Source organism: Martes martes, assembly GCF_963455335.1.
Source record: "Martes martes genome assembly, chromosome: 2".
Taxonomy (NCBI): domain Eukaryota; kingdom Metazoa; phylum Chordata; class Mammalia; order Carnivora; family Mustelidae; genus Martes; species Martes martes.
This window is the reverse complement of record NC_137889.1, coordinates 96,795,967-96,817,897: the sequence shown is the minus strand read 5'-3', so window position 1 is coordinate 96,817,897 and position 21,931 is coordinate 96,795,967. Positions and strand designations below refer to the sequence as shown.

General features: G+C 37.9%; 1 protein-coding gene across 2 annotated transcripts in view; it reads left to right on the top strand.

The window, feature by feature from the left end:
* Nucleotides 1-215: 215 nt before the first annotated feature.
* Nucleotides 216-21,931, top strand: part of UNC5C (unc-5 netrin receptor C) — a gene marked incomplete at both ends in the record, with an annotated part of 346,897 nt that continues 325,181 nt past the window's right edge. For both annotated transcript variants that reach the window (XM_080797109.1, XM_080797108.1), the window contains one exon: nucleotides 216-339. In XM_080797109.1, coding sequence (XP_080653235.1) covers nucleotides 216-339 — 124 coding nt within the window. The remainder of the gene's footprint in view (nucleotides 340-21,931) is intronic.

Sequence of the window (21,931 nt, the reverse complement as noted above, 5' to 3'; positions counted from 1 at the left end):
AAGGCACAGGGAAAGAGGGACGGCCAAACTCCTCCTCAGCATCTCCTCTCCACCCCCTTTTGGCTCCTGCCCTTCGAGAAAGTGGAGTGTGGCTCTTGGTTATCATTATTTCTTCGGACTGCTTCGTGGTGCACGGATTCAGCGGCTTCCCAGTGGGGTTTTCCGCTGTTGGCGCGTCTCTCTGTGTGGTTCCGCCCGGCACACCTCTGTCGACGATGAGGAAAGGTCTACGGGCGACAGCGGCCCGCTGCGGACTGGGACTGGGATACGTGTTGCAAATGCTCGTGCTACCTGCCCTGGCCCTCCTCAGTGCCAGCGGTACCGGCTCGGCGGCTCAAGGTAAGAGAGTCCGCCAAGCTCCGCGGCCACCTCCCTTCGCTTCTCTCTTCCCTCCTCCTTCTTCTCTTCCTCCCCAGTTCTCCTGGCTTCCTTAATTCGCCTCGTTGCTTTCAACTGGAAATCAGTTCACGTTCCACTTTCCCAACTAGTCAAGAAGCTCTGGTTGTTATTTTTAATCCATCTTCCGAGATGGGCACGGATGGTCAAGGGACGCACGGGGTGTGTACCAACGTCTATCTGTCTCTGGGCATCTGGGCGCCTTGGGTGTCTTTTGCACTTTCTGCTCCACACTCACATGTTGTTGCGCATTGTACACACAGAGGTTTGCAGACACTCTCGGTGCGGGTGGCTGTGTGGCGTACCATAGGTACACCCTGATATGCAGAGGCTCCCCGTGCTGAGCCACATCTGGGGTTGCGGGATCTTCAGGGCGTCTCTGAGCACGTTAGACGCCACGCCGAAGGGCTCTCAGCTAAGGAAATGTGTCCATTACTGCCGAGGACCCACCAGCGCCGGTGCCACTCTGCTGCTTGGGGCGCTGTGGAGATGCACAGCCCACCCGGACCCGCCACCCAGCCTGCGGCAGGCCCCGCGGTGTGCACGCCTCCACACTCTTAACCTTTCCGAGTCTTCCTCCCAGTAAGCCGCGGAGAAACTTAAAACCCCAGAGCTCTGGGGAAACGGACTGGTTGTTCAAACCAAATACGAAACTCCCCCGCGTAATGGGCCAGTTTATAACTCTGACATTTTAATTTAACGCGTCTGAGCTTTAAAATAAGTGACCGGGGGCCGTGGGCAAAACAGGGGTGTGGAGAAAAGCCGTCCGGAGTTGAGGGCAGATAAGGAGCGAGGGGAAGCACGGGGACTGACTGCCTTCTTGTCCTCCGAGTTTGAAGTGGCAACGGCTGCTTTCAGTCTTCTGAGCCCAGGAAGCTGAGTGGAAGGGAGAAGGACAGGAAAGAGCCAACGCTGCCCCCTCTGGGGTCTGTTTCGGGTCACCTGGGCCCCCAACCTTTTGGTCAAGCAGAGCGCCCACCTCGGTCTTTTCGACCAGTTCTGTGGTGTCGCTGGCTTAGGGGAAGCAGCCGTTTTTCATAGGGCGGGGGGTGAAGGGAGCTTATGCAGCATATGTAGGTAATTCAGGGATCCCATCATCTCGGTTACACTTCTTTCCAAATTTGGAGAGCAGAGGAGGTGCGGCGATAGCCTCGAACTCCCCAGGCGTTGCTCGGACACTCTGGAGGTACCCGACTGCATTCCCTCCGATCTGCGAAGGCTCTGCGAGGAGAGGGTGTTGGAGGTGGAGGGGAGTGCTGAGCGTTAGCTAGTGTGGTCCTAGTGAGGGGGGAAGTGATTAGCAAGGCTTTGTGAATTAGCGATTGCTACTAAGGGAGTAAATTTTCCTGCTGCCTAGCTAAGTAGCCACGCTCATAAATCCTTCCTTACCCTCTTACCAGATGCCTCCCATCCCCGAGGTTCTGCCCTGATTTTCTTATGCATACTTCCAGAGCTCATCTGTCCATTTTGCAAAGGATCATATACACTTGTAGATTTCTCGAAATTGCTAAGAAGTTCTCTGAGTAGCAGCCACGGGTGTTTAGAGAGAAGTGTTTGGAAGTTTAAGCGAACAACCTGATGAATAGTCGTGAAATCAATCGCGTGACTCCCTGTGGGATTCGTCTACCGGTATTGGGCGCACAAAGGACCCAGCCGTGGGGTGGGCTTCAGGTGGGGGTGGGTCAGGGGAGGACTGGGCAGTGAGGGGACTGTTTGGGAAAAGGACAAGTTAAAGTCCCCAAAGATGCCAAACAGGAGCTACAGGATTCTTGCGGAGAGCTTACTGACAGCCATGTTAAAAAGACTAGAGTCAGGAAAAAAAAAAAAATCAATAAAGATAATCAAACAAGAGATTGTAAGTGGATTAATATTGAAGGAAGGGAGAAGAGATTAAAAGAAAAAGACGCTGAAGACTGAGTGAGCGAGCTGTGCCACTTGCACTTTTATAATACACCAGGCAGTCCAAAAATTGGGGATTGAACCTGCTTCTCTGGTCTTAAATGGAAAAATAAAATATATCCTGTAGGGTATGTGCATTTCAGTGGTGTTCCTCTCCAAATCGTTTGTTTAGTTATTTCAGTTGCTGAAGAATAAACTATGTTTGAATCTTGTAGTCTTGAAAGACACTATACTACCACTTTTATCTTTGTTAGCCTCCATGTTTCAGGACACCAGCTCTTCCTGTGTTGCCTGTTAGGTATTAAAAATGTAGAAAGCACCAAACAAGCCCCTGTCACCGTCACTCTAACCCATTTCCTGGCCTGTTTACTACTGAACCACTAGCACATTTTCTTCTCAGAATCACACTTTTATATCAGTCTGGCATTCAGACCTCCTTTTCCTTTAAATTTCTTCTCCTTTCTCCTCTCTCTTTGGACTAGAACACTAGGGAAACCAAAGATACTATTGCTCCCTCAAGGTATGATTTCCAAGTGTTGAACACTTAAAGATGGAAATGAACTATTTTTATGAATGAAACTACATATGCAATTAAGATGAGAAAGTTAATTTGAGTACTTGACAATATGGATGAGATTTATTTATTCTGTTGTTAGAGAAGTACTAGAAAAATTAGCAGTTTTAGAAAATATGTATGTCTTCAGAAGTAGCCAAAAAAACAACAGATGTTTAAGATGAAAAAAGAAGCATAATAGGTCTTATTTGTGAGTGTACTATATTTTGTAACTGTAGTTTAAATGAAGACAGCAGTCATTTTATTCAGGTCCTTGGGAGATTCTCCAGGCTTTAGGCAACAACTTTCTCCTTTCTGGCTATGCCTTAATTGTTTCATTCAGTATTGCCTGAAACTCCTAGCTCCGGGAAAAAAAATAGTGTTGCTTCTGACTTCTAAGAATGAAAGATTTTACTAGGTAAAGAGAGAGAGAGGAAGAGACAGAGAGTATTTGATCAGTGTGCCTCAGAGTTAGTACCTCCTGTTTTAGAAATGCTTTCATTTCTGGATTACACAGCATTGATATTCTGCTTATCTAGCACCAACTAGTGTTATGAGTGTTAACATCACCGAAGTCAGAAGAGAAAATTAGTGAAAACCCTAGTCATATTGGGAATATTTGCTACTACCATAAGTTAATGTATAATGTATTTTTTAAACAAATAGTATACATCCTACAAAAGAGTCAAATTACTTTCATGCATTTGTGCATATTGCTGTGGTACAAATAGACAGTTGGCTCGAAGGATAACTGAATTTCATTACATCACATACTTTCTCCATTTTAAGAGCAGAGTAAATTCATAAAATCACATTTGGCATTTGCAGTCAGGAGAAGTAGGTTAGTTTACTTTTGTTTAGAAAAAGTAATTTCATGTATTCTAGCTTAAGGAATGCTTAAAATGCCTCAAGAGGACAAACTTTTGAAATACTTGCAAAGAAGGAAGAACTATTGGATTGTTAACATGCACTGATTTCTTAGTCTTCTGTACTCTGGATACTGGGGATTCAGCATTAAGCAATGCAAGTTCTTAGACTATCCCATTTTAGTCTGGGACCTGGATGTCCTGATCAGAATTCATACTGATCTTTTTTAAGCAACCTCCCCAAAGACATAAAGGAGGCATGAGCTCTCCCAAAGCAAGCCCTCCTAGCTTATTTAGAATTATTGTTGAGACTTAAAAATAACTGTTTTTATAATGTATGCTACTTTCTCCAATTAGTGCCAACAGCCAGGGTGTGCTCTATTAGGCCTGAACTGCATTTAGCACTTTTCTGATTTAGGTCATGGCTTTGCTGGAGCAGCAGAGGGAGTCACTCTCAGAAGAAACATTAAAATTACAGGCTGCAACCACTTCAGGAAGATAATAAGGGAGAGGAGTGGGGGGTGGGGATTGAGCTAGAGTCCTTGCCTTGCGATTTTTAATCTACATTTTTAAAAAAAATTTTGACTGTTGTATTTGTGGCAGTTAAAAACAAACCTGTTCACATTCCCCATAGATTAGAAACCCATTAGCTCATCTGGATAGTGTATGATATTAGAAGTAAAATTCTAAACAAACAATTGCCATGCACTTACTATGTCTCAGACTGTGTGCTATTTGTCAGGGACACAAAGTTAAAATGGGCAGTTTCAGCCCTCAAGGAGGACAGACTTAGAAGCATATAATTATACCTCACTTTCTGAAAAATGACAGTCAGCATAGGTATAGTACTTTCTGGATTCAAGTATCAAAGATAGTGAACATAGGTCAGGCTAAGGTTCTATTGGGAATGGTGGTGGGGTTTCCAGAATTTCTACACCGAAGAACTTAAGGATGGCAATTTGGTTTGATGTGGGGTGTTCCAATGCCAAGTTTGCATTGCAACTGTCTAACTTATATTAAATCTCAATTAAATTTAATGTATATTTGCTCTGGCTTTGAGGAGGCACAAGCTAAGGGTTGTTGTGGTATGTGCCCATTCTGCTCATTGGCTTAGCATTTATCAGTGTCTCCTAATCCTGCTTCTGCCATCTCCCAATTGTGTGGCCATGGGTGAGTTATTTAGCTTCATTTGTACCTCAGTTTCCACAGAGGTAAAATGAAGATAATACATCCTTTCAGTCCTATTATGATTGAATGAATACATGTAAAATGTTTAGGGCCATACCTGGCCCATAGGAAGTAAACATTATTCTTTGGTTTCTAACTCTGTAAACCACTGGCAAAGAATCTAGAAGTTAAAGAAACTAAAGGTCAGTAACTGTGAACTCAGACTGGGAATTACTGCAAATTCTCCTTCCCCAAAAGCAACAAATGAAGCTGTCTGAGGAGATGTTCCGAAATAGATCACTGCAAACTCCTGGACAGTGACCTGCGTGGTTCCTTGAAGAGTCAGTCTGGGGGAAGCTCTCTCCCTTCATATCCCCATTTCTTCCTTTCTGCTCACTCTGGGGAAATTAACCTAATGCCAGTTCTAAAAATGCCATGTTGAGCCACTGCTGGGTAAGTCCTGGCTGCAAGCTCTACCCTTGACTTTCTATCTTTACAATGAGTATTGAAAGGAAACTTTCCGTAAATCCATAAACTTTCTTTTTGGGGGGTGGGGACATGCCAAGTGCCAGGCTTTCAGATAAAATTTTAAGGAAAATCAACCCTTTATGTAAATGTCAATAGTTTTCCTTTAAAAAAATGGCAAAGATGTATTGTCTAAAGAACATAATTGAATGCATGTTAAAACAACATGAAGAAACATAGAAAAATAGGTGGACTTGAAGGCAAAGCAAAGTCACCAGGACTTTTCATATATTTGAATTAAATTGCAATAAAGAGTTTTAGTATCATAATTTAGAACAACGTGGATAATCTAGATAACATATTTGACACTTTCACATTTAATTGGTTCTTGTTGTTTAATGGTTATTTCTATTTTGTTCATGATTAGTGGGAATGTTGTTTCTAGCTAACTTGTATGATAACACTGGGATTTGTGGAGTATTTTATGTTACTTAGAGTTAAGACAGATCTTTTTCTTACAGTATTTTCATTCTGGCTTTAATTTTTGATTGCTTGTTCTACTCTCACAGATGCCCAGATTTCTCACTTGCCTTCTTTGTTATCTTAACTTCTGAAAGTTACTTATGGGCTTTTCATTGATTTCACATTCTGTTTGGATTTGGTATTGCTTATGTATTCGTGGAGGAGGGCTACATAAAACTGAGACCTTGGGTATTGTCCCAGTATTGCTTAGTCCAAGGATATTTAAACTAGAACGAGACTCAATGAAACTCAGTGCTATTTTTTATGTGACTTTTTTAAAGTGGAGTAAGTTTGCCTTGAGCAATACTAAAATACTACTGTCTCCTTTTTTCTAGATCTTAAAAATATATCCAGTAATTGAAAAATTTATAGTTTTTCTTATTTTAGGTATTTGTCTTCTCCACATTTATGGAGATTTTAATAAAAGATTTTATGGTAATAATTTTTTGAGCTAACAAGACCAGAGGTAGTAAACTTTTTTATTCTCTCTACCTGATTAGAGCTCTCAGAAGAATTTTTGCCTTTTCATGAAAACCTGATGCATACATTATGTTGACAATATTTTGATTCTTCGTAAGCAAAATGTTAGAAAATACTGTTCTATAATTTCAGGTTTTTAAGAAGAGTTTGTGTTTAAGTTGTAATGTGTTTTCTCATATTGAGCGTTCCTGCCTCCACAAAAGTTGCTACTTTGGGATTATATAATGATGTATTGAAATACACAAAGAATATTTCCAGATTTTAGAGGTACCAAAAATATATCTAGCTTTCTACGTGGAGTTTTCAGTGTTAAAGTTATGGTAACATCAATTCAATTGAAGTTATAATTTGGAAAGTGAGCTATAGCTTTGGAAGTGCCAAATATGCAGATAATTGTCCTTAATGTCATTATACTTTTTATTAGCAGAGAGCAAAAATGCTTTGTGTGGCAAAAGTGAAGTCTAATATCTGAAAACTCGAATGTTTGGGGAATACCCTCTTTTAATTAAAGAACAAACCGTATCTCCATGCAGCGTGGTAGGGGAATGTGAGAGTGAGGGGAACCAGGTGAGACTTCATTATATTGGTGTGCAGTGTTAGAGTTCTCATTCTAAATATGGAGGCTCAAAATAATCATGTTAACAGATGATACTGACTAATCAAATTTAATTCCACAGTAACCAGCCTTATTTATTTTAAAATGTTGTGAAGATAGGACTTTTATCTTCATTAATCATTGTCATTTGGGTCCTGTGGCTAGTTTCATCTCTCAGCAATTATGAAAGCCATAAAAATGGTTCATGTAGATAAACATGTATTCTCTTCTCTTCTAACTAAGGAGGTTAAACAACGGAAACTCCCTCAGCACATTTAACAAGTTTATTGATGAATGCTAACATCTCTCAGTTTTAGTCAATGTCTTAATTGATTATTTAATCATGAACTGCCTGAACTCAACTATATTTTTTGGTCTTTTCTGTTTTGTTTTGTTTTGTTTTTCCTGTTCAGAAGAAAACCCTTATATATGAGCATTCCTTTTCAACAACAACAACAACAAACAGATTAGTGCTGGCATATCAGTGCCTGTTTCAAGATACTTGTATCAAAATACATTTGCAGCCCAGTTATAAGGGCAAATACGTCCATGAATGGAAATGCAGGTGTTTCCAAAACTCCAAGAAAATTAGTGTGTATAAAATATAAAAGAGTAGCATAGAAACAAAGTGTGCCATTTGCATAGACATGTAATCACTTTAATTCATAACGTATATTCTGTTATACCATGGAAGTTTTGTGCAACGTGATAAGGTGTGTGGTGTGATGATATCCACTCATAAATATAAGCATAATGAATTACATTCATGTATAAAAGTAAAGAGAGCAATTTTGGACAATTCTAATCTCTGAATTTGCAAGTTTGTTCCTTGTAATCAAATTGCATATTTTAAGTCATTCTATCTTTCTAGAATTTCAGGAGCCTAAAAAAGTCCTTTCTACAACCAGATCAAAGAGTACTCTCTTTAGCAAGTGGTATTCTCTAACTTTTGCAGGAACTGAAAATCATCATCAGTGAAAAAAGCTCTGCTGTTTTATTATATGTTATTTCCAGAGTCCTGTATTATATCTGACCCAAACCAGGCAAATAACCAAATTACTACCACAACAGAAACTTTATGATTGGGAAGATAGAGTAAATAATGGTCATTTCACTTTGAGCATTATGTCTGTGTGAAATATGTTGACATTTTAATTTCATTTTTGATAAGGGGAAAATGATATATTTTCTCTTCCCCTGAATAAAGAATTTGCCAAATATACACATTGTAGCCACCCAGTGGAAATGCTCAAGTTTAGCAAGCAGCAATCTTGAAGTCATCCTAAATAAAACAGTAATTATGCCTGTCGTTTTCTTTAGCAACTTTTCCTTCTTCCTCTGAATCTTCATAAGATGACGAAAGAATATAAGCTTTAAAAATGTATTAGGGATCACTTTCAAGGTTTGGAAGAGCCTAAGACATTTCCCTCCCAGGCTGCCACAGCCATCACCAACCAAGCATGCAGCTTGGTGGAAAACAGAAGCCCATTTCAGTAACTGCTCTCAGAAGCTGAGGAAAAACAGGCATGTTCAAATGATTGATTATTTTTGGTATCCGGAATAGAGACCTCAGATCAGCATTTCATCATAATATTATTCAACAAGCTCTGTGACTTGCAACTTTTATCTAAATAAGAGTGTTGGTCTGCACCAATTTCAGTTTACACAGCAGAAGAACTTGGAAAGTACTTAAAAGGTGTGTACTTGAAAAAAATTATGTTTGGATTTTATTTGGACCTGTTTGAGCAGGATGTGCTTGTTTGAGAAATCTAGACTTCACTAGTGTGTTACTGATATACGGTGTCTGAGTCTATTTCACTAGTAATAGAATATACAATTAATCCTCCAGTGGTCATTATAAAATGCACTCTTGTTTCCTGAACTACTCTGTTAAATATTGTCATTAATAAGAATATGAACATTGTAGTTTAAATTTCATGTACATAAGAAATCCAGTAGCATTTTTAGAATTAAGTAGGTTTTTTTTAATTTAAATTCAATTAATTAACATATAATGTATTATTACTTTCAGAGGTAGAGGTCAGTGTCATCAGTCTTATGTAACACCCAGAGCTCATTACATCATGTGCCCTCCTTAACATCCATCACCCAGTTTATGTAGGCGTTCTTAAGGATGGTTCTTCAACAGAAATATTGCTTAAGTGGAATTTTATCTTTATGAAAGTATCATCGATGTCTTTATATCTTGACCTGTACATATTGATCAAAGTATTTATTTTTGTTTAGATTTACATACACTTGCATATATTTATGTAGAATTAGAAGGACCACAGTGAAGAGAGGTATAGTTTATTTACTATAACATAATAAAAAAATAAAAAGGATGGCTAGGAAAAGTTTTAACAATAGATAATATTTTCCCAGTAGGGGTGGGAGTTATCAGTTAATTGGATTTATTAGAAATGATGATAACGTGAAAGGTACATGTCATTTTTTATTGAATTAAATAACTATAGAATTATTTCCTACGGGGTATTTCCAGGCAGAGTCTTAATGAAATGAAGACTTACAAGGAATAGACAAATATAGTTCAGTAATTCCCTGGGAACATATATATGCTGGCACAAATTATGTCTGTGTGCGCGTGCTTGTGTGTAACTATTTTTGCTTTAGGAGAGTTTTTTCGAAACGCCTTGGCAACATCCTTAGAAAACAAAGAACACCTATCAAAAAATGAAAATAAAACTTACTTGTAAAACAAATTTATAAAGGTAGTCATTAAAAGAGGAAGCAGGTTTCATCACTGCTTTCTAACTGAAAAATTATACTCTACTTTTCTGCAAAAAGTTCCTCACTCTCTGCCAGGTGCTAAGTCATTTGCATAATATGACACCAGTAGAGACACCTCTGTCCCTTGGCAAAATGGCTTATCTATAGAAACAAGTTTTCTCTTATCTTCCATGCGAGAGAAACTAAGGAATCCCCACTTTTACTGGCTTATTTCAATATGTGGAGAAATTCCCGTCATTTCCTACTTGGTGGACTATAATTAGTTGGCCAAGGGAGAATAACTTCCATGCGTGGAGAGGCAAAATCTTCAACCACATGCATGAGTCCCTCACCAGGTACACTCTGGAAGAAAGATTTCCCTGGTAAACACCCTGCCTGACGTGACCTCTTTTGTGCCCTGATGGAAGGAGAGGTCAGTTGTGTGGTTCTTCCCTGAATTCTGTGATGATTTGTTTCAATTTCTTAATCAAGTGTGGAGTTATGTTTCCAGACTGCAGAATATTTGGTTTTCTTGGACTCCCTTAGATCCTGTACAGGTGGTTTTACTTCCCAGTATCTCTATCACATCCATTGAAGGCTTTATTTAAACAAACAAAGATATAAAATTAACTGAGGAGGGGAAAAGGTTATTACTAATGAAAGAAGATACAGAATTTCATTCCAGATAGAGGAGTAATATGCTTCCTTGCTTATGTTCAAAATTGTGTTAAATGCAGGTTAATATATAAATATTTATATGGTATATCAATATGTGGTGTATCATATAATTCTTGTATCATATGTATCATAATAATTAATTAACATTAAATATGTATACATATTAGTATGTATCATGTTAATTCTTGCCATACATTTTCACATCACTTGGCGTTTCTGAACTAGAATTTTAAAAGGTGCAAAGAAATGCTAGTGTTCAGAATACTGTTATGTATGTTCTCTTATCATACGTGTCATACATTCTTGGATGATATGGGGTTCTTTTAACAAAATGTGTAGGACTCTGCTAAGAATGGCAAAATAAATAATAGTGCCTCACAAAGTTTTGTGATTACAAGCCTAAATGCTAATGAGGGTGGTTGCCTGTTTAATGCTGAATTGCAAGGTTAAAAAGAGGGTCTTAAAGATAACAGCCCATTCCAGAGTCCTTGAGTTTGTTTTGCATTCAGTGACAGTCACTAAATTAGGGAAAGGAATGTTCAAACAACACACTTGAGGAAAAGTGATTTTTTTCTAGAAAGGAGCCATTTCTGCTAATAGCCAGTAACTGCGTGTAACCCCTCTGACATTAAAAGTCCATTAGCTAAGCCCAGTTTAAATAGCAGCTGATGCGGTGTCAGCTAAATGTACGTTGGAATTTTTTCATATAATGCAGTAAGAGCAGTTCTATAATTTTTCTCTAAAACTACATACATTAAGTAAAACAAATGCCATCTGATAGTAGTGGCAGGGCTGCTAATAAACAGGCAAAGATTTGTGATGAAACAAAAGTAACAGTCTATATGACAAGAAGATAATAAATGGCAGTGATGGTTTTAAAAGGAAGTCTGAGAAAAATCATATGGAGAAGCTTAAGCTGACATCCAGAAAGAGTTGTTTCCTTCGAAACACATAATAACGTACACTGCTTTGAGATACTCATTTTAAGTGATGTGATTTTTTTTTTCTTCTGTAAGCCTCAGTGTTTAGTTTGCCAGTGCACTTTGAAACAACAGGAAGGCCCTGGGATGTGTGTAAATGAGGGTAAATGAGGGGGAGTAAATGAGGGTAAATGTGTGTAAATGAAGGAGGGACACAAGGTGACTGAGAAAAGAGAACAAGGGAAAAAGTGAAAACAGAGGTATAATTTCATATATGTTAATATTTTAAGATAATGACTATGGTACTATTTTTAAAAGCAATATGATGTTTCCTGCAATGAAATAAAAAATTAAAATGTTCATTTTATATCCTCCCTTCCCCTTTTTTCCCCATCTTTTGGGTACTTTCTAATCTCCATTTAATCATCTGAAAGATAAGGTGTTTTTACTGCAAATTATATTAGAATCCAAGAGTCTTTAATAAGTCTCATCTTAAAGAATTCTCAAAGACAGCCTTCTGTAACTATAGGCCATCGTGGAAACAAAATGTGAGGGTTGCTTAGTAATCTAGTGTGTGAGCTGAGAACAGGGCAGTAATTATCAGTGGCTGTCGTGCTTACACAACGATAAAAGTATTATAAGAACCTCCATGCCGACCCCCCATTATCAGACCATTAGTGAAACGCTGTACAGGCAACAGTGGGGAGCCCTGCTAAAGCTTATAACTTCAATCATTTGGGCATAAGCTTTGCGTATATTTTCACATGGCCATTTGGACTCTCATCACGCTTTTAATCATGGAGAATTATTTATCAATTTATTTCTAAATTGGAGAATTTATTCATAAATTTAAGTCTACCCCAAAATATTTATTTATAAATTTAGTCAAACCTGAGACATCATTTATTTTCTTATTTTTTTAAGTCAATTTTTTATATGATTAAAAAAAAAAAAAAAACACCTCACCTAAACCTGCATTGTTTGACAATGAAAGGAAAAGAAACAAAAAACAAAAAAGGAAGAGAAGGACTACTATTTAATCCTAATGAGGTGGCAGGGATCTCCTTTTTATTCAGATTTTCATGCAAGCATTTCTTAATAAAATCAAGAAGTATTTTTTTTGGTGGTGTTAACTGTTTTAATTCAGTTCTGGCCATTGTAAATGCTTGTTTTGAAAGAACTGGAAGTTACATGGGCAGAGTTTATACAATTAAATGACTAACCAAAATCCCGTTTACTACCATACTTCATGAGGGCCTTGATGACTAATCTCATTTTTAGTGTGTAACTCAGACATTAATAACAGATGGAAATGTGCCTCATTTCAACCAATGGGCTTTGGCTTTTAATTCTAAACTCACTTTATTTTTTTCAGATGACATGTGCTAAAAGTGACAATTTTCCATATGTTTTTCTTTTTCTATTGTATAAAACTTAATTCTATTGCAAGATGGTAAAGAATATCAGGATACTTGGCCACACAAAAAGTTTGTACACATCTGTGAACCAGGATTATGAAATTGAATTATGTTGGAAATAAGGTGATTATGGGTGGTTGAAATAGGACAATTATTATATTAGAATTTGGGATAGATTTTAGAAAAAAATCACCCTTCAATCCCTCAATGTCAATGCACTGTTGCTTTCTTGGGTACTTGTACAAATGTATCTTTTTTTTTGGTATGAAAAATTACATTAAAAACATTTTGAGGGCGCCTGGGTGGCTCAGTGGGTTAAAGCCGCTGCCTTCGGCTCAGGTCATGATCCCAGGGTCCTGGGATCGAGCCCCGCATCGGGCTCTCTGCTCAGCAGGGAGCCTGCTTCCTCCCTTCTCTCTCTGCCTGCCTCTCTGCCTACTTGTGATCTGTCTGTCAAATAAATAAATAAAATCTTTAAAAAAAAAAAAAAACATTTTGAGTATATGTAATAAATAGTATAACTTGGTGCTCAATTGAATTTATTTATGCTTAGAAAATAAAAATAATCTTTGGGGCGCTTGGGTGGCTCAGTTGGTTAAGCATCTGCCTTGGGCTCAGGTCATGATCTCAGGGTCCTGGGATCCAGTCCCATATAGGGCTCCCTGCTCAGTGGGGAATCTGCTTCTCCCTCTCCCGCTGCCCTCCCCCCTGGTCGTGCTCTCTCTCTCTTTCTCAAATAAATAAATAAAATCTAAAAAAAATAATCTTTGATGACGCCTATTCTTCAGTGTGATTATCATGACTGTTTAGAATGGTGAATGGTGGGGCCCTCTGGGTGGCTTAGTCAAGCTCTCTGCTTAGCAGGGAGCCTGCTTCTCCCTCTCCTTCTGTCTGCCACTTCCCCTGCTTGTGCTCTCTCTCTGTCAAAATAAAATAAAATAAAATAAATCTTAAAAAAAAAAAGAATGGTGAATGGTTTCAGCTTCTTCTCTTTTATCCGTTTTGTAGTTTTACATTTCCTTTTCTTAACTATCAGGGACTTAAACATATTCAATGTATGCATATGTGTGGACTCAGTAATCTCCTGACATAGGAAATTAATCCGAATTCATTGAAAAAATATGGATGTCTACTCCCAAGAGTGTTCATGTGGTAACTGGGCTAGGGAAATACTAATAGCAGCTTTTAAGTCCATCTTGTGGTGAAGGGAAATAAACTGCAAAACTCCAAAACAAAGCTTGAAAATTGCATCCAAGTCAAAAATCTCTTAGTTGCACTCCACATTTGCAAGTAGAATATCAGAATAATAATAGTATTTTCACTGTAGAGTTGTGAGGATGAACAGTTAGCAACAGTGAGTAACCAAGAACAGCCCCTGGGACCAGATAAGCATCTAATGTGCATTAGCAATTGCTGTTGCTGCTTTGCTCGCATTCTCATTACATAGGTCTACGCTATACAATGATTGTCATTTGGCACAGCTATGGAAATAATTAAATATATCACAGGAACGAGAGTATTGCACTCACCCGCTGGAAAAATGCCAGATGAAGGGACGAAAACATACTTTGTTGCAGGTAAAATTCTTACAAGAAGTTGGTAGATTTAAAAATCACATTTTTATCCTTGGTTATGAAAATTTAATGGTACAAGTAAAAAATTTTTGGAAAGTCAGCGTGTTTGTTTCAGTTTTATGGATAATCAAGTTAAAGTATTTTTTGTGTGTGTTTCAAATTCTGACTCTAGAATATATTCTATTAAGACTAGTATCAAGAGGTGTCTAGGTGGCTCAGTAGGTTAGGCACCGGACTCTTGATTTCAGCTCAGGTCATGATCTTGGGGTCATGGGAGGGAGCCCTGTCTCGGGCTCTGGCTCCTTGCACTCAGTGTGGAGATTCCTTGTCCCTTTCCCTCTGCTTCTCCCTCCACCCCGCCTACAGCATGCCCTCTCTTTCTCTCAAATAAATAAATAAAACCTTAAAAAAAATAAAAAAGCTAGTATTAAACAAACTTCAAAGAAAAAAGTAAGTTCATATTTTCCTCCACTATAATTAACTTTATTTGTAAAGACAAATATAGGTAAAAAGGCTAGGAAAGAAAAAAAAAGCAAATTCTTTACTTTTTGCTAACACTTAAATTCTTTCTGGAGGCAGAGAAACAATTAAATTTCTTCACTTATATCAGAAAATTTTACAAACCAAAGCATTTACTGATCCTAAGGTAGAAGCAAAATTTGTTAAACAAATTTCTGAGCAAGGTCAAAGTTTTCACGTGTGCAAGGGTCTTATTATAGGCCAAAAAGAGAAAGTAATTAGATACCAAACTATTAAATATATATATTATGACTGACATTTACTAATTATGTTAAATGCTGCTTTTAATAAAGTATTTTTCTAATGGGTTAGTTCATGAACTAACTGTAGCTGAATTCTATAGTTTCTCAATGGTATACATGTATTATTTATGATTTATAAGGAGGGAAAGGGGACAGAATTCACAGAACAGTTCTGTTTGAAAAAAGTTTTCCAGCATGTATTAAAAGAATGAAAGTTGCTTAAGTAACAACCCTATCTTGAAAACAAATATGGATGTAGAAAATGCTTTTAACTACAAATAAATTCAGTATTACATTTTTTAGTTCACAGACATTAAACAATTCCTTTTGTTCTTTTGTTTTATATTGTCTAAAAATGCTTCATTGTAAGGTTAAAATAAGACAAAACATAAAAACCTTCTTTATCAAGATGTGTCAAATTTGATAGGAAGAACAGAACCCAAACATTAATAACCCAAAACAATGCAGCTGTACACCCTTAACGAGTAGAATGTAATACAAGCATTATTAACTAAATAAACAAATAGGGTAACTCATTCACTGCACCAAAATGGTATGCACACAGGAAACACTAAAGAGCCATGTAGAACACTGATTCCTTTGTCATTTTCTTTGACCGAAAAGCAGAGTTTAACATTTTTATTTTTAACGCTAACCTTCCTTCCTCACTTTCTCAAGTGCAGTGTTGTAGGAAACATCCAGGTTCTTCCAGGGAGAAATAATAAGAATTCTGGGAGCAAAGTGTGGTTTAGTCCTAACGCAATTATAAAAATCTCTTGTATTTATAGGTTCTTATTCCATTTGAAGAACCCAACAGAAGCAGCCTAGAAAGTTTTTAATGATTGATTATTTGTTGTTGTTTGGTTTTGCTGTATTTAACATTTGGTTTGTAGTAGTTTCTTTTCAAGATTTCCGGGGGAGGGGGGATTGCAACCACTAAAAAGGTGAGACTATTTTTTATAACCCTTCTTCTAGGCTATACCTGTTTTGTTGTTGTTGTTGTTTGTTTTTTAATAAACACAATCTTCTCAAAACTCTAATTTTCTGAACATTAAACTATCTTAGGAAGTTCTGTTGTGTGATTAATGAGGGTTGTTTAAAAAATATGATATGAACAATATCTATTTTGTGCCAGAATGTGTATTCATCTGCTACTGTTTTGTTGCAGGGTGATAGGGAAGGGAGCAATTCAGAAAACCAAGGTTTTGGTTTTTTTGTTTTTTTTTTAAGATTTTATTTATTTATTTATTTGTCAGAAAGAGAGAGAGAAAGCACACAAGCAGGCAGAGAGGCAGGCAGAGGCGGAGAGAGAGGCAGGCTCCACGCTGAGCAAGAAGCCCAATGCGGGACTTGATCCCAGGACTCCGGGATCATGACCCGAGCCGAAGGCAGCGACTTAACCCACTGAGCCACCCAGGTGCCCCGAAAACCAAGTTGTTATAGCAAACAAATAAAAATTAAATTATTTCATAGAGTCAAATATATTTAGAGACTTTATATATTTGTACTTGCAATCATTTAAACATGTCCAACCCCTTTTTAAAAAAAGATTATTTATTTTTTTGAGAGAGAGAAAATGTGCGCATGCTCATGCCTTTGCAAATGGGGTGAGAAGCAGAGGGAGAGGGGGAGAGAGAATCCTCAAGCAGACTCCCTGCTGAACCCAGAGCTGGAGGCAGGGTTTGATCCCAGGACCTTGAGATGATGACCTGAGCCAAAATCAAGAGTGAGAGGCTTAACGGGTTGAGCCACCCCCAAACATGTTCAACCCTTTAATGATGTTTTATTACAAAAGATGATATGTATTACCTAAACATGCTTCACATATGTCCGTTTCTCCTAGCTGGATCACTGAAGAAGTTCTTCCTGCTTCTTTTCCTTCTCTGCTGTCATCTGTCCTCCTCACACATGTCAGGCACATTCTGACCAGTGTCATCAGTGGAGCAACCTTTTGGTGGCTTTCCACTGTATCTAGAATCAGATCTAGAATCAGATCTAAAGTTCTTAATGCTGCTGACAGAGATATTTGTTCTTACCCTTCTAACTTTGTTACTGGAGCTGTGTTAGAGCCTCCTGAGACCGTTCACCTCCCCCAGATCTGGCACAGGGTGTTCCAGTGCAGATCTAGGAGGGAACATCCTTCAGAGATTTTTTAGCAAGCTGGCAGTGAGTGAGCATGGTGGCTTATCCTCTTTGCTGTGAACAAGTGTTCACGCCTCATGTTCCATCCCTTCCTCTTGGCTGACTTCTATTCCATCTTTTTGCCTTAGTTTAGATTTTTATTCCCTCATGAAGCTACCTTTCACATCCAACTATAGCAATCTTCTTTTCCCTTCGTCCCAGCTAGCTTGACAGCATGAGGCGGACAGGAGCCATGTTCTTCATGGAATCTCCAGCATGCGACGTGGTGCTCGACACAGACAGGGGGCATGTGATGTAGATCTTTTGGATGATGTTGGATGAATACATATTTTGTTTATGCATAAATTGCACATCTTGGAGGGGCTTCGGTGACAACTTATGGTGGTGGAGTTAGTGGGGAACTTTCCAGGTTCTCTTCATCATCCACTTTTGAAAGCTACTGGATAGTGAGCTGAATACACAGTTGTTAGGTAGAAAGTGAAGATAGTCTCGGGAGTGAAAGTTCACCGTCCCTTAGAGCCTACCTGAAGGGCCAAACTCCTTACCCTTCCTTCAGAAATTCATTCCTAACTTCATATGGTCTGCCCTGTAATTCAGGACTGTTAAGTAGTGAAGAACTTGGTTGAAGAAAATAAACCTCAGACATTTGATGAGTAAGCAATGTGACTACAGTTGGACTCTAACTGGTCTGATCAAGTTGCCAAAACACAGAATGGGGAGTTAAAAAAGGTTTACAAGTCAGATAGCAACCCAGAATCCCTGAGAAGCTTTCTGATTAATTATAGAATTTTGTCATATGGAATACTGCTAAATAAATTCATTTTTGTATCATGTGATGAAATGGTTTTATGTTCAGACTGTTGTTGTTTGGAAAATTGCCCTATAGAGTATTTCTTCTTATTTCTTTCCACTATAAAGTAAACAAGCCTCTAGCATGTATCTTAGTCTGTTAAGGCTGTTACAAGAAAATATGACAGGCTGGGTGACTTAAACAAAACAGAAATTTATTTATCACCGTTGTGGGGGCTGGCAGTCCATGATCAAGGCACCATCATGGTCATGTGGGTAAGGATCTACTTCCTGGTTCACAGATGGCCGTCTTCTCTCTGTGTCCTCTCATGGTGGAAGGGGTGAAGGATCTCGGAGGGATCTCTTTTATAAGAACACTAATCCTGGGGCGCCTGGGAGGCTCAGTTGGTTAAGCATCTGCCTTTGGCTCAGGTCACGATTTCAGGGTCCTGGGATAGAACTGCCTCCACCTCCCGTTCCCCCTCCCTTGCCTCTGAGCTCAGCAGGAAGTCTGCTTGTCATTTTCTTCTCCCTCTGCCTCTCCCCTGCTCCTGCGTGCTCCAGGGTGTGGTCTCTCTCTCAAATAAATAAATAAAAATATTTTAAAAAAAGAACACTATTCCCGTTCATGAACACACCACTCTCATAACCTAAGTATCTCTCAGAGGCCCTACCTCTGAATACCGTCATCTTTGAGAGTTAGGATTTCAGCATAAGAGTTTGAGGTGGGAGACGCACATATTCAGACAAAGCTGTACGATAGTGTGGGTATGAGGTGGTGGGGAGGCGTTTTTGTGTGGGGGAAGTCCAGTGGCCCAGACTCAAGAAAACTAAGTCTGTTTTGGAGTACATATTAAACCTAGTTGTTTCCCTATAGTTGACTATGATCTCACAGTTCTTTGGGTGGGACCACAAGCTATTATCTTTGGCTTTTTATTTTGGTTTTTAGACTAGAAAATAGTATAGTGAAATGTATCATTATATAAAGCATTATTGAATCAGATATTCTCGTAGGCACTTTTAGGGTGACCAAAATATGTTATGGATTATGCTACATTGCCAGCAAAGAGGAAATGGTAACAAGTAACTGCTTCTTTTTCGTTAAGACTTCGGTAAACACAGACCAAACTTGTCCTGAATAATTACCGCAGAGAGCTGTGCAGTGGTCTTTAACTGATAGTTGTTTGTAATCAAGCAGCCTGAGCCTTGCCTTGACATAAGGCAGAGGAAGTGGCTAGAAGACAGACCTGTAATTACCAGCAGCAGGTGCCCATAATGGAATGCCACGGAGATGTTTAAAGAGACAAATATGACTTTAGGAAAGACTTCAAGACTGTCAATTTAGACCAAACAACATCTAAATAAAAAAAGGCTCAAAACCAGTATGAAAAGAATATTATTTTGGAAACAAAAGAAAAATGAAATAAATTCCTTCCCTGCAGATTATCCTCTTCTTTCATATGCCTAAATACTATCAAAACATGAATCTAAACAAGACTTGATGACATCTTCAGAAAAGGGATGATTTAACAACAGTAGACATTTTTCAGTTATTTAAAGGTTTATTTAAGATATAAAAAAAGCTTTGCTCTTGTTCTCTATTTTAATTTTTAAAGCTTTTACTTATTTGACAGAGAGAGACACAGCGAGAGAGAGAACACAAGAGGGGGAGTGGGAGAGGGAGAGCAGATTTCCCGCTGAGCAGGGAGCCCTATGGGGGCTCATTCTCAGGACCTTGGGATCATGACCTAAACTGAAGGCAGACACTTAATCGACTGAGCCACCCAGGTGCCCCCTTGCTTTCTATTTTAATAAGTAGCACATACGTACTATAATTTGTCACATAATAAATTAAATGAATAAAAAATGAGTTTCTTTTTAAAATAAATTTTATGACTTCAAAGGACACTAAATCATTAATTTCAAAAAAACATATAACCAATGATTTTTATTTCAATTACATAAGTTAACAATCTTCTCCATTGTCATTTGTAAGTTGGAGAATTAAATCCAAAGAAACTCTACTTAATGGATCCCAAACTTTCAAATACATTTAAAATTTTACTAGTTTACTATATATTAATTTATTAGACATTTGTTAATTGATACACAAAATTTCACCTTTCAATGATAACATTTTTAAATTTACACCTTTTTCTAAAAGAAATAAAATATTCTCATCTTTTCTAAGTGGGACTTAGATTAATGACCTATGCAATAAAGTATATACAATAAAAACTTATAATCAAGCTATGAAAAGACATTAAATGTAGATTTATAAAGCTAGCTCCCCTTTAAGACATGCATGTAACTAAGCTGTTTTGATAGTGCACTGTTATTTCAGTATATTCTTCCATCTAAAACTATGGCTTATATTAACTTACAGGAATTCTATTACGGGAGGCATAGACAGACTAAAGAAACCCCTGATAAATGTAATCGCCATGGTAGAGCTTTACATTTTTAAGTATAGATTTTTCTTTCCAAGTAAGCATATACTTTGGCTGGTTTTTTTGTTGTTGTTGTAGTGGGAGTGAACTAATCACCTTCTGATGAAAAAAGGGATCATGATATATCTTAGGGGCCCCATTCGTTCTCACATGTGCTTAGCACGTATTTCGGGGAATATTTGTTTTCCTGCCCAGTGTAACCATATATTTATCACTATAAAAGCAAGTGGATAAGTCCATCATTCACTGCTCTTGCCTGAAATGCCTTCAGCTTTCCGCAATAGTTGTATGTCAAGATCCTGGCCTACTTAAAAGTAAGGTATAAGATGTATTCTTGAAATTTACCAGGACAGACCAGTCCTCAAAAAATGTGAAGGAAAAGATCTCTGTAGCTAAATTGAAATAAACTTAAGTCACATTTGATCCATTATGCTTAAGATAGCTCCATCTAAAAATATGTACGTGAGTTCTGAGGGTCTTAGTTCGTCGTCAGAATGGACACCAAATATGGAAGAGAGATTCAAGAATTACCGAGAAACCGACGGATTAAAAAAAAGGGGGACAATATTTTTATGATTTGAAATTTATCTGCATATTTAGACTTATTTGGAGTTTTCTTCAGATTGTCAAGTAAATTAAACTGCGCCTGACATAGGACCTACACATTACATAGGTGTAATGATGCATCCAAATATTTGCCTACATGCTCACTAGTGAAATTTAAAATTGACATGGAGAGAAACATGTGACAAGAACTGGTAGAGTGGGAAGTTGGAATATATTTCTATTTTAACATGTAGTGTATTCTCTCACATCACAGTTCAGTTTAGATTTTTTATGGAGAAAAAAATGCAGTACAGCTGAGAATAATTCAGTTTAGGAAACAATAATTGCTCTATCCCATAGAGATAAATGGGTCAGACTAATATAACATATGGCACCTGTCTTTAAGAAACTTAGACTCCTGTTAAGAAGATAAAATGCTGCAGATAAAATATATAAAACTGCAAGTTGGAAAACTGATGTAACAGTATTTTGATAGAGAGAAAAGGAGACAAATGTGATTTGGTGCTAGAACTTTCTGCCGGGATAAACGTAGCTAATTTTGAGAAAGGAATAAAGCAATGTCTCTTATTCCCTTTAAAGTACTGCTCTCACTTAACTTAGAGGCCACTGAAAATGTTTTGTTATAGCTGTGCAAGATCCTATTCTCTCTTCTCCTCTTCCAGTTTTCTTCCCCTTTCAATTTTGAGAGCTCTTCCCTCCAGCAGCTCCTGTTAATAGCACTTGTCTTTGTCTTGAAGTGAGAAGCTATGGAGACCTGGTCTTTGATTTCTCGGGTTCCTCTTTGCCTTTGCTCTCTCAGGCTGCATTACATTTTTACAGTGCAAAATGGCTCTCCAATCCAAATTTAGCTGTTTTATTACATATTCTGTAGCTAAGCTACTTTAGGCCAGACATTACCGCATCTCTCAGCTACAGAGTTTTGAGTTTGTCAAGTTGTGCAAGTTTGTTGTCTCCTTTTC